The sequence below is a fragment of the Choloepus didactylus genome, chromosome 20, assembly GCF_015220235.1.
Source record: "Choloepus didactylus isolate mChoDid1 chromosome 20, mChoDid1.pri, whole genome shotgun sequence".
Classification (NCBI taxonomy): domain Eukaryota; kingdom Metazoa; phylum Chordata; class Mammalia; order Pilosa; family Megalonychidae; genus Choloepus; species Choloepus didactylus.
This window is the reverse complement of record NC_051326.1, coordinates 12,115,014-12,128,329: the sequence shown is the minus strand read 5'-3', so window position 1 is coordinate 12,128,329 and position 13,316 is coordinate 12,115,014. Positions and strand designations below refer to the sequence as shown.

The 13,316-nt window shown below is 36.0% G+C and overlaps 1 protein-coding gene across 2 annotated transcripts in view; it reads right to left on the bottom strand.

Annotated features, from left to right (window-relative positions):
• Nucleotides 1-5,199: 5,199 nt before the first annotated feature.
• The window catches only part of UBXN2A (UBX domain protein 2A), a 74,762-nt gene continuing 66,645 nt past the window's right edge, over nt 5,200-13,316 (bottom strand). For both annotated transcript variants that reach the window (XM_037812962.1, XM_037812961.1), the window contains exon 7: nt 5,200-5,736. In XM_037812962.1, coding sequence (XP_037668890.1) covers nt 5,544-5,736 — 193 coding nt within the window. In that variant the 3' untranslated portion in view covers nt 5,200-5,543. The remainder of the gene's footprint in view (nt 5,737-13,316) is intronic.

Here is a 13,316-nt window from a genome sequence, read left to right as displayed (position 1 = left end):
ATCAGAAACTTAAATGTAAGCGCTAAAACTATGAAACTCTTAGAAGAAAACTTAGGAGCAAATCTTTGTAACCTTGGGTGGGACAACGGTTTCTTTACCACAAGTACAGGTGACAAAAGAAAAAAATATATAAATTAGATTTCGTCAAAATTAAACACTTTTCTCCTTCAAAGACACCATCATGAAAGTGAAGACAATCCACAGAACGGGAGAAAATATTTGCAAATCATATATGCGACAAAGATCTTGTATCCATATGTAGTGAGAACTCTCACAACTCAACAAGAATTCAATTTTTCAAATGGGCAAAGGATGTGCAAAAACATTTTTCCAAAGAAGATACAGGAAAGGACAAGAAGCACATGAACAGACGCTCAACATCTTTAGTTACCAAGGAAATGCAAATCAAAACCACAGAGACACCACTTCACACCCACTGGGATGGCTATATTAAAAAGGACAATAACAAGTGTTGGTCAAGGATGTAGAGAAATCAGAACCCCCATACATTGCTAGTGGGCATGTAAACTGGTGCCGGTGCTTTTGAAAACAGTTTGGATTTCCTCATAAAGTTAAACATACAGTTACCCACTCCTAGATATATACTCAATTCCATGCCTAGTTATACGCCCAAGAGAAAGGAAAACGTGCACCCAGAAACTTGGACATGAATGCTCACAACAGCACTAATCATAATTGCCAAAAGGTGGAAACAACCCAAATGTCCATCCACTGATAGTTAAACCAAGTGGGATATGTACTGAAAATGGAATATTTACAATAAAATGGAATGAGGCACTTTTGCATGCTACAACATGGAAGAACCTTAAAAATATTATGCCAAGTGAAAGAAGCTAGTCATAAAAGACATCTTGTGTGATTTCATTTATATGAAACATCCAGAATAGGCAAATCTGTAGAGAAATAATGTAGATTTGTGGCTGCTTAGGACTGGGGTTGGAAGTAAGGAGTGACTACTAATGGATATAAGTTTCTTTTACAGGGTATGAAAGTGTTCTAAAATTAGACTGTGATATATGCACAATGCTTGGATTGTGCATGTTAAATGTATGAATTGTATCATATGTGAATTACATATCAGTAAAGCTGTTAAAAAAAAAAAAAGGGAATGCTGTGCTTCTTCCTATGGGCTGATATGTGAATGTGATGGCTGGTCCTAGTGCAGCTATCTTGGACCACGAGTCAGCTAATGCTGAGATTGGCAGACAAGAGTCTAAAGTGTTCATCAAGCTGGTCTACCAGCCCTGAACTGTTTCCCTCTGGACTTTTGCATGGGAAGTAAGTTTTTATTTTGTTAGCCACTGTTATTTTGAATTTTCTGTCACAGTGGAATCTAATCCTAACAGATACACCACCCAGTCTAAGGCAAGTTGTTCCATTTTCGTTGCCTCAATTCCTTAATCTACGAAATGGATTCTTTCTGTTTCCCTGATTGCAGTGCTATAAACAGTGGAAGGAAGCAGTACATAATTCATGTGCTAAATATTTAATTCTTTGGAAACTAAACAAACTCAAGATGAAGTTTCTTTGGTCATTATTTTTAGATACAGTTTATATGCACCTTTAGGAGGTTTGGAAAGTTTATTCCCAATATTTGTACTTTGTAGGGTGTAACTATCACAGTTTAATTTTGAAAGGAAGTCCGTTAAAATTTTTTTTTTTTTTGCACAGAAAGGTGCAAAAGACATTTGCCCCTAATAGCTATTTCTTCAGTAAAGTACTGGTATGCTTCTAATGCAATTTCTACTCAAAAACACAAATAAGTATTTTTCAATAGATAAAAAAGAAGGATTACAACAACCAAGAAGCATGCCTTTTATTTAAAACAAAAGACTAACATACCAAAAAAATACCTGAAAGAATGCAAACCAAAATGTTAATAGTGGTTATCTTTGAATGGTGGAATAGGTTACTTAAAAATCATTTTAGTGTATCTGTATTTTATAATTTTCTACAATAATATGAATTACTTAAGCAAACATATACATTTAAAACAAGTGACAAAGAACTAAGTATTGGTCGCTATTGAATAAACTACTACTATTTGAGGATTTAATGTGATGCACAATTTTAAATTAAATGGCTTGTACTTACGGGAAGAACAAAGGAGTAAACCTTACCAAGGAGTCTTCGTGCTAGTTCAGATAAGGACACTAAAGACGGTTTAAAAAATAAAACAAGTGACATAGTATTAAAAATATCAAATTTGTACGTTTCTGAGTATTCAACGAATGTAACATTGGTTAAAGTATATAGCACACAGAAGTCAATAAATGTCGGTTGATTCTCAAACTGAATGATTTTGCCAAATAAAAATGACAAATGCATCCATATATAACTATTTTATCACAAACATGTAAATTATTTCCTAAATCCGTTGAATGAATAGCATTTCACCCTTCAGAAAAGAGTTTGAAAAAATTGCTTTCAAAATACTTTAAGGCACTGAGACAGATGCCAACTTATTTTCAACACACTGAACTATGAAAAGCATATTGAATAAGTATATAAAATAAATAAGATTACTTTTTATAACTTTTATGCACAGTGATTTAATGAACAAATTAGAATCTCTAAAATTAGAACTGCATTTCTATCTATTAGCCCTAGCAACAACTTTCAGGAAACCGAATGTTGATAGTTTTGAAACAACTGCTTAGTTCAAATTGTTATCCCCACCAATGATGCTTGCTTATTTTCAAGTTTTCCCTCTTTGGGTAAATTCAGTTTGTTTTCCAAAGTCAACTTGTTTTGAGTATTACAAACATTTAATTAACATATATATATATTTATTTACTAGGTTTATAACTTTTTAACTTTCAGAGAAAGCACTTTAGTGGATGATTCTCATTCTAGAAAACCTGTGAGAAAATTATTCACACTAATGAAAGTTTTTACAGTTACAAAACTGAAGATTATTGCTGATGATAGGTATTTATAGGGACCTCTCCTTTGGGTCCCTATAAAGAAACACACAAGAAAATCTCAAAATGTATCTTCTGATTAAATATTTATAAACCAAAAAATTCACAAAGGAGGCTTTCATATATGTACATGTAGAACATTCCCAAGGAGAATACAGAAAATATATGGAGTCATGTACTGATTACAATTCAAATGAAAATTATATAATTCTTCATACAGTCCTCTACAAAACATTTTCTTAGAGATTCCTGAACATATATTAATCATCTTATTTTCCATATCTTAAGGACAAATTCATTGATTTTGTCCTTCCCTCATATTTTTTTAAAGAACAATTATTTTTTTTTACACTATAGAGGGGGCTCCTATGGCTGCTGTAAATATTACTGACAATAAATACTGACTTTCTATTATGAACCTATTCATTTCTGAAGGACCAAAAGAAAGGACCCTCCTTTGTCCTCCTTCCCAATAAAAAGATGGACTTCTGCCATGTGGAAGTTTGGGAGCTAGAAAAGGAAGCATCTTAAAAATGGACTGCAAACAGAAGATACACCTCGTAAGCCAGGTCATCTAGTTATGTGTTTATTTCCCTTTTGTTATTCCTGAGCCTTTAGTAAAAACCTCATTTAAATGTTCCAGCTTTGTCTCAGCTGTACTATAGGACATAAAGCACAGGGTTACATCATGATTAGTTCACAGATAGGGGGAACCACCTCTCTAGGAGGAAATTATGGGGGTGAGGGTCAAAACTTGGAAGTCTAGCAGCCCCATCTCACTGGGGAGTCTTCCACTGCCCCCGGTTAAGAGCACAGGTTTTACTTTGCCAAGGTGGAACCTTAGCATTTCCCAGAGAATGGTGCTTTGACCACATACCTAAATTCACCTGATATGAAAAAAACGCTGAGATCTGGGACCCACCCCAGATCTAATGAATCAGAATGTGTGTGGAAGATGGCAGGAACTGGGCATTTTTGAAAAGCTTCCCCAGTGGGTTCTCAGAAGTGGGATCTGGGGACCTCTGGAGGTCCCTGACACCCTTTAGGGGGTCTTTGAAATCAGAACTAGTTTCATCATCACATTAAAACGTTATTTGCTTTTCTTTGCTCTCTTATGAGTATGCAGTGGCGTTTTTTCCAGGAGAATAATGGTGTGTGAAACTGCAGCAGGTTTTTATAGAAGCAGATATGAGAATTCACCTGCCTATGTTAGGCCAGACAGGAAAGCTATTTCCAAAAATGGAAAGCAATGCCACTATTCTCAATAAGGCTTTTTTATATTTTGGAAAAGTTTTTTTTTTCATTAAAATATTATGTTAACATGTAATGTGTTTATTATTTTAAATGAACAAAAATTTTAACTTTTAATCTCTAATATATAATTGATGGATATAACCTACATAAATAAAAGGTCTTGGTGACCAAAAATTTGAGAACTGCTGCTTTGGTGGATTATACCCAGCGTGCATGAACACTGATTCACAGGCCTGGGCCACTTAGTTCCTTGGCACAGAATGAGTAAGCCACCTCAAATCTAATTCAATAGGCCCATGTGCAAAAAAGCTTCTTAAACTTAGGATTTTCAGGCAAAGGAATTTAATCTGACAGTGAAATATCAAAGTCTAACTGGTTTTGTTTAAAAGTCTAAGTAACAAAGCATGTTTTCTTTGGTGACATCTGAATGCAATAAATCATCCTTTAATGTATACATAGGTTTGACTCTGATGAATGAAATGGAAAACCATACTTTACATGATAGTTTTAAAAATAGTCATTAATTAGTAATGTGACAGTATGCACATTAGCGTCTAAGTGGTGGCAGATACATGGCTAACGGCAAATGTAAGTTAAAAACAAAGCCATAATTTTCAAAAATAAAATAAAATAGAAATGTTTCTGGGGAGAGAATAATTTTTTAAAAATTATATTTTTAGAAAATGTAGAAATGTGAGTAGGCAGAATAATATTGAATTATACTAAGCTAGAAAATTTTATTCTTAAATGAAAATACATCTTACATACTGTTGCCAAATTAATATTTGAGAATATCCTGCCATGAGAGAATAAAGATTAGAACACTATGAAGTTTAGGCATAGCTGGGGTGAAAACAGTATCATCCCATCCCATCTCTGTTGTAAAGAATTATATTGATACTTTTAATTTGCAATGTGTAATTTTTAAATTTTTACTGCCATATTTAAAATCTGAAACAGCTAACATTTTAATAAATCACTGCTGTTTGGGAACGCTAATATTGATTTGAGAATGACAGTGTGAATGTATTTGGCTATGTACACCGTATTAAGACTCTAAATGATATAGTTAATATACCTTATATTGATTTAATTGGTTTTGAAAATAAGTATATTTTTCTCTCTGAGCAGCCTTTTGGAAAAAGTACATTGGATATGGTTTCCAGTCATATTTTACTGTGCTAACTTGTACTTATTTAAGAATTCTCATCAGAAGAGAGTTAAATAGTACTTGAATCAAAGTCCAGTGAATCTGACTTTTCCTTTCCCCCATCTCTGTTTGCATGACCATTTATAACCATCATTTCTCTGCAAGTTTTCCACTTAGTCTATCAAAAATCAATGCTATGAAAGTCCTCTACAAGGGTCAGCAGCTTTTTGGAGTCTCTGAATGATGACAGCGTTCTGTAAATCTGCTTCTTCCAGTGTGAGCGTTTCATCTAGCAATTTGAGGAAAGGGAGAGCTGTGGCCAGAGAAAAGGGAGGACTTCTCTGAGATCCTTGGTATTTTTCGATGAAGTCTTTGATGTGGCTTACCCTGTAAAATAGCAAAAGCTATCATACAATTTTATGAAAATGTGAATTAGCCAACTTGAGGTAATAGGTATCTTGCTACGTTAATACACAGAGTAATCAAATTACAATACAATAGAACTGATCATTTGAGCTGTCGTTAAAAGGCTGACCCTTAGATATCTGATGAGAGCAAGGAATTACTGTTAATCTTTTTAGGTGTTATAAGGGTATTTATGAATACATTTCTAAAGAGTCCTAATTTTTTAGAGACACATACTGTAATATTTACAGATGAAACTACACAAAGTCTGAGATCTGCTTAAAAAGAACTCAGAGGGAGCTTAGTGATAGATGGAAGTTCCCTGTACTGTTTGCTTTTGCCTGTGTCTGAAATTTTCTGTAACAGAAAGTTTATGTATCTGTACACCAAGCTCTGAACTGATCAGAAATAGACCAACTAATGTTCCTATGCAGACACAGGTTGTATCTCTTAAATGCCAGGCCATGCTATGCTTCATACCCAATTAGGAAAATTCTTAAATACCGTAATTTCTGTTGTTGTTTTTAATCCATAATCTAGTGTAGATGGAACATTTTGGTTAAGTATAATGAGAATAGCATTATTTGCTATAATTTAATATAGTCATTGCAGTCTTGAAGGTACCTTAAAGTTATGCTCTCCTAAATATATATATAAATATATTTACCAAAAGAGAGAGAATGAGAGAGTGCATGCACATGTTCACTGAAACTAAGATGGCCATTGATTTTAACATGCTTCATTATTTTACGTATCACAAAAAGTGCCAAACTATGACAAAACATTTTTTTAACATTTAGAATTTTTACTTAATGAAAGAACAGTTTTAGACTTACTTTAGGCATATGTATTTATAGCACTCATGTGCTTCCATAAAATGGAAAATATAAGTAGAATAAAATGGATAGAGTATTCCTAAATTTTCATAACATTATTCAGACTCCGATTCTCTCAATCCCTCACACAATTTTGTTTTTTCATGAGCAGTTGTAGGTTTACAGAAAAATCCTGCAGAAAATACAAAGTTCCCATATATCCCAGGCCCCCACCCACTCAGTTTTCCCCATTATTAACATTTTGCATTAGTGTGGTAGTTTTATTACAACTGCTGAAACAATAGCATTATAATTATGCTATTAACTTTAGCCCAGTGTTTATATTAAGTTTACATTAGGATTCACTCTTGTGTTGTACAGTTCTACGGTTTTTTGTTTTGGTGGTAACTTATATGCAACACAAAATTTGCCATTTTATCCCTTTCAAATATACAAATACTGGGGTTAATCACTTTCATAAAGTTGTGCCTCCATTACGTTCATCAACTGCAAACTTTTCCATCACCCTAAACAGAAACACCATATCAATTAAACATTAACTCCCAATTCCCTATCCCTACCAGGCCCCTGGGAACCTGTATTCTAAGTCCTGATTCAGTGAATTTGCATATTCTGCTTATTTCATTTAAGTAATATTATATGGTATTTGACCTTTCTGTCTACTTTTACTCAACATGATGTCTTCAAGGTTCATCCATGTTGTAACATGCCTCAGAACGTCATTCCTTTCATGAACAAATAATACTCCGACATGTGTATATAGCACATTTTTTTATCCATTCATCTGTTGATGGACACTTGAATTGCTTCCACCTTTTGGCAACGGTGAACACTGCTGCTATGAACATTGGTGTGCAAATATCTGTTTGAGTCTTTGCTTTCAATTCATTTCAGTATATATCTAGAAGCGGGATTGCTGGATTATATAGTAATTTCTAACTTTCTGAGGAACCACCAAACTGTCTTACAGCTGTGGAGCTGCACCAATTCACTTTCTCATCAACATCTGAATCATTTTTGATTTAGTCACTAATGTATGTGTCTTTTCACATGTGCCAGTTTGAATGTATTATGTCCCCCCAAATGCCATTATCTTTGATGTAATCTTGTGTGGGCAGATGTATCACTGTTGATTCAACTGTAATTCTTTTGAGTGTTTCTGTGGAGATGCGCCCCACCCAACTGAGGGTGATGACTCTGACTGGATAATTTCCATGGAGGTGTTACCTCACCCTTTCAGGGTGGGTCTAAATTAAATCACTGGAGCCACATAAATGAGCTGACAAACAGAAGGAACTCAGTGCAGCTGAGAGTGACATTTTGAAGAGGAGCTACAGCCAAGAGGGACACTTTGAAGAACGCACTGGAACTGAGAGAGGAGCTTCAGCTTACAGAGACATTTTGGAGATGGCCTTTGAAAGCAGACTTTTGCTCCGGAGACACTAAGAGAGGACAAACGCCCCAAGAGCAACTAAGAGTGACATTTTTGAGAAGCTGAAGTCTAGAGAGGAACATCCTGGGAGAAAGCCATTTTGAAACCAGAACTTGGAGCAGACACCAGCCACGTGCCTTCCCAGCTAACAGAGGTTTTCTGGATGCCATTGGCCATCCTCCATTGAAGGTACCCGATTGTTGATGCGTTATCTTGGACACTTTATGACCTTAAGACTGTAACTGTGTAACCAAATAAACCTCCTTTTATAACAGCCAATCCATTTCTGGTGTTTTGCATTCTGGCAGCATTAGCAAACTAGAACACCACATAATACCCATCCTCTGTACCCTGAGGTGTGTTGGTGATAGAGAATTTCTTTAAAAAGTGTTCTACTGTATCTGGGGTGTTCTTCCAAGCAAAACAAACGTTCTGAATGTTAACAGGCAGGTGCTAAGGCAGAGACAATTATGTCAGGACTGCTACATGACCACTGACGAGTACTGGATGCATCTTCATTTCAGAAATGTAAAATGTGCGGGAAAAAAACCCCACACAACTTAGAACTGATGAAATGCAGCACACCACTAAAGACACGATATTCTTCCATTCAATCAAGTCACTAAAATTCACTGTATGCCACTCTATTATGCCTATGAGGGTTACCAAAAACATCTAGGACATGGTCTTGTGTATTTATCTGTAACACAAACTGGTTAACTAAAAGCTAAAGCTTATGGCAATGAATATAAATATAAAAAGCAAGAAAAAAATAAAGATGAGAGGAACTAGGAGAACATTTATGGAGGTAAAAGGACTTGAGAGGTCTTGAAAGATAAGATATGGAAAGACTAGAAAAACTAAATTATTTCAGGTGAGGGGCAAGGAATGATGGTGGAGTGGGCAAGTATGCACATGGAGATAAGGAGGCAAGAGGCTCAGCGTGGTACAGAGCCATGCTGGGAGGAAGGGGAAGTGCACATTTATAGGGGAGACAGGACCAAAACGACAGGCTCCCCCGAAAAGCCAGGCCAGAATTGGCAGTGCTAGAAGATTTGACAGTAAATATATTGTTCTAATTCGATGGACTCTTCTATGCTCCTTCACTGCCAATGTTTATTGGTCAAGGCATGAAAACTCAGCCCAAGTAGGATTAGGGGGAGGAACCAGTGATAGGTATGATAGCTAAAAGTGGTTTCTATAATCCAGATCTGCAGTGACGCAGGCAAGACAAACTCACATACCATAAAAAATTACAGGACTTGGATTCATTTATTTAACAGTATTCATTATGTGTTAACAGTATATGTTAGGCAGTGGAATAACATCAAAAGATAAGGTGATTCTTAAAAAAGTTCTTTTAAAACCTACTATGCAAGAAATATATGTTCATCAAAGAAGATACTGAAAGTCTATCACACAGTGTTATGCACAGGACAGACATACACATGAAAATCCAGAATTAAACCTGCACAACTATGGCCAGTTGATTTTCAACAAGGATGCCAAGTCTACTCAATGGAGAAAGAACAGCCTCTTCAACAAAGGCTTCTTGTAATTGGAGTCTCAGATGGCAAAGACAGAAGAGATAGGATATAAGCAATGTTTCAATCAATGCTGGCTAAGAAATTTCCCAAACTGACAAAAGACATAAACCGCAGATGCAAGAAATCCAGCAAATTCAAAGCTAGATAAACACAAAGATAACTACATTTAGACATATCACAGTTAAACTGCTGACAATCAGTGACAATGAGAAAAATTTTAAAGCAGCTAGAGAAAAAAAGACAGATAACCTTTAAACAACAACAACAACAACAACAACCACCACCACCACCCCAGAGGCAGGTTTTTCAATGGAAAGGATGGGTGCTGTAAGACCACAGACTGGCCTCCTTAAAGAGCTGATGGAAAAGAAAATGACACCTAGCATTCTAAACCTAATGAAAATAATCTTCAAAATGAAGATGTGTGCAGACACAAAAAACTCATCACTAGATGAGCTCATCACTAGCACATGAAAAATGAAAGATATACTAAAGGGAGTTCTTCAGGCTAAAGCAAAATGATTGCAGACAGATACATGGAACTGAAACAAAAAGCAAAAGAGTACCAGAAAGGGCAAAATAAGTGAGCAATTATAAGTAAATATTGACTGTTTAAAAATAACAAAAACAATAATATCACGGGGCTGTAAAAATGTTGACAGAAGTTATTTGTTGATAAAAATAGCATAAAGGATGGGCAAAGAGGAATGGAGTGAAACTTGTTATAAGGTTCTTACATTATTCAAGGAAATGGTAAAAGTTCTAATTTTAAGTAGACAGTAAAAATTTAAAAACGCCTAATTGTGATTTTTATGATAACCACTATAAAGAATAAAAAAGACAGGGTAAAGAGGAAAACAGAGACAAGATGATAGCTTTAAACCCAACTACTTTAGTATATAAAACACTATAAAATGTGGACTAAACATTCTACTTAAAAAACAAAGACTGATTAATCGTCACTTGTTAAATACTATTGCCTAACCAAAGTTTTAAAAATGCTTCAGTAATTAAAAGAAAAATCCAAGTGATTCCTTGTTATTGAAAAAGTCATAAGTATTTCTCTAGACACAATGGTTTAGTTAAATACTTTATTTCTCTATAAAGAGACAAATAAGCTCAGGCCAGAATAATAAATCCCCTCTTCCATTTTTCATATCTTTAGCTTGCTCTGCTTTCATTTGAAAGGAATTTGGGTCACAGAAGAACATTCAACGGCACCATTTCAAACATACGCTTCTATTATTATGATAATCAGTCCTCTGATACTAGCTATCTAGTGTGCTTTTTTTTTTTTAATCATCATTTTATTGAGATATATTCACATACCACGCAGTCATACAAAACAAATCGTACTTTCGATTGTTTACAGTACCATTACATAGTTGTACATTCATCACCTAAATCAATCCCTGACACCTTCATTAGCACACACACAAAAATAACAATAATAATAATTAGAGTGAAAAAGAGCAATTGAAGTAAAAAAGAACACTGGGTACCTTTGTCTGTTTGTTTCCTTCCCCTACTTTTCTACACATCCATCCATAAACTAGACAAAGTGGAGTTTGGTCCTTATGGCTTTCCCAATCCCATTGTCACCCCTCATAAGCTACATTTTTATACAACTGTCTTCGAGATTCATGGGTTCTGGGTTGTAGTTTGATAGTTTCAGGTATCCACCACCAGCTACCCCAATTCTTTAGAACCTAAAAAGGGTTGTCTAAAGTGTGCGTAAGAGTGCCCACCAGAGTGATCTCTCGGCTCGTTTAGGAATCTCTCTGCCACTGAAGCGTATTTCATTTCCTTTCACATCCCCCTTTTGGTCAAGAAGATGTTCTCCGTCCCACGATGCCGGGTCCACATTCCTCCCCGGGAGTCATATTCCACATTGCCAGGGAGATTCACTCCCCTGGGTGTCTGATCCCACGTAGGGGGGGAGGGCAGTGATTTCACCTTTCAAGTTGGCTTAGCCAGAGAGAGAGGGCCACATCTGAGCAACAAAGAGGCATTCAGGAGGAGACTCTTAGGCACAAATATAGGGAGGCCTAGCCTCTCCTTTGCAGCAACCGTCTTCCCAAGGGTAAAACTTATGGTAGAGGGCTCAACCCATCAAACCACCAGTCCCCTATGTCTGTGGTCATGTTAGCAACCATGGAGGTGGGGTAGGCGAATACCCCTGCATTCTCCACAGGCTCCTCAAGGGGGCACTACATCTTTTTTTTTTTTTCCTTGTTTTTCTTTTTTTTAACTTTCCCTTCTTTTTTAAATCAACTGTATGAAAAAAAAAGTTAAAAAGAAAACAAACATACAATAAAAGAACATTTCAAAGAGACCATAACAAGGGGGGTAAGAAAAAGACAACTAACCTAAGATAACTGCTTAACTTCCAACATGTTCCTACTTTACCCCAAGAAAGTTACATAATATAGCAACATTTCTGTGAACTTGTTCCTACTATATCCATCAGAAATTAACAGACCATAGTCATTTCTGGGCATCCCCAGAACGTTAGCTTATCTGTTCTTCTTGGATTATTGTTCCTCCTTCCTTAATTGCTCTCTACTGCTAGTTCCCCTACATTCTACATTATAAACCATTTGTTTCACATTTTTCAAAGTTCACATTAGTGGTAGCATATAATATTTCTCTTTTTGTGCCTGGCTTATTTCGCTCAGCATTATGTCTTCAAGGTTCATCCATGTTGTCATATGTTTCACGAGATCGTTCCTTCTTACTGCCGCGTAGTAGTCCATCGTGTGTATATACCACATTTTATTTATCCACTCATCTGTTGAAGGACATTTGGGTTGTTTCCATCTCTTGGCAATTGTGAATAATGCTGCTATGAACATTGGCGTGCAGACATCTGTTCGTGTCACTGCATTCCGATCTTCTGGGTATATACCGAGAAGTGCAATTGCTGGATCGAATGGTAGCTCTATATCTAGTTTTCTAAGGAACTGCCAGACTGACTTCCAGAGTGGCTGAACCATTATACAGTCCCACCAACAATGAATAAGAGTTCCAATTTCTCCACATCCCCTCCAGCATTTGTAGTTTCCTGTTTGTTTAATGGCAGCCATTCTAACCGGTGTTAGATGGTATCTCATCGTGGTCTTAATTTGCATCTCTCTAATAGCTAGTGAAGCTGAACATTTTTTCATGTGTTTCTTGGCCATTTGTATTTCCTCTTCAGAGAACTGTCTTTTCATATCTTTTGCCCATTTTATAATTGGGCTGTCTGTACTATTGTCATTGAGTTGTAGGATTTCTTTGTATATGCAAGATATCAGTCTTTTGTCAGATACATGGTTTCCAAAAATTTTTTCCCATTGAGTTGGCTGCCTCTTTACCTTTTTGAGAAATTCCTTTGAGGTGCAGAAACTTCTAAGCTTGAGGAGTTCCCATTTATCTATTTTCTCTTTTGTTGCTTGTGCTTTGGGTGTAAAGTCTAGGAAGTGGCCTCCTAATACAAGGTCTTGAAGATGTTTTCCTACATTATCTTCTAGGAGTTTTATGGTACTTTCTTTTATATTGAGATCTTTGGTCCATTTTGAGTTAATTTTTGTGTAGGGGGTGAGGTAGGGGTCCTCTTTCATTCTTTTGGATATGGATATCCAACTCTCCCAGCCCCATTTGTTGAAAAGACCATTATGGCTCAGTTCGGTGACTTTGGGGGCCTTATCAAAGATCAGTCGGCCATAGATCTGAGGGTCTATCTCTGAATTCTCAATTCGATTCCAT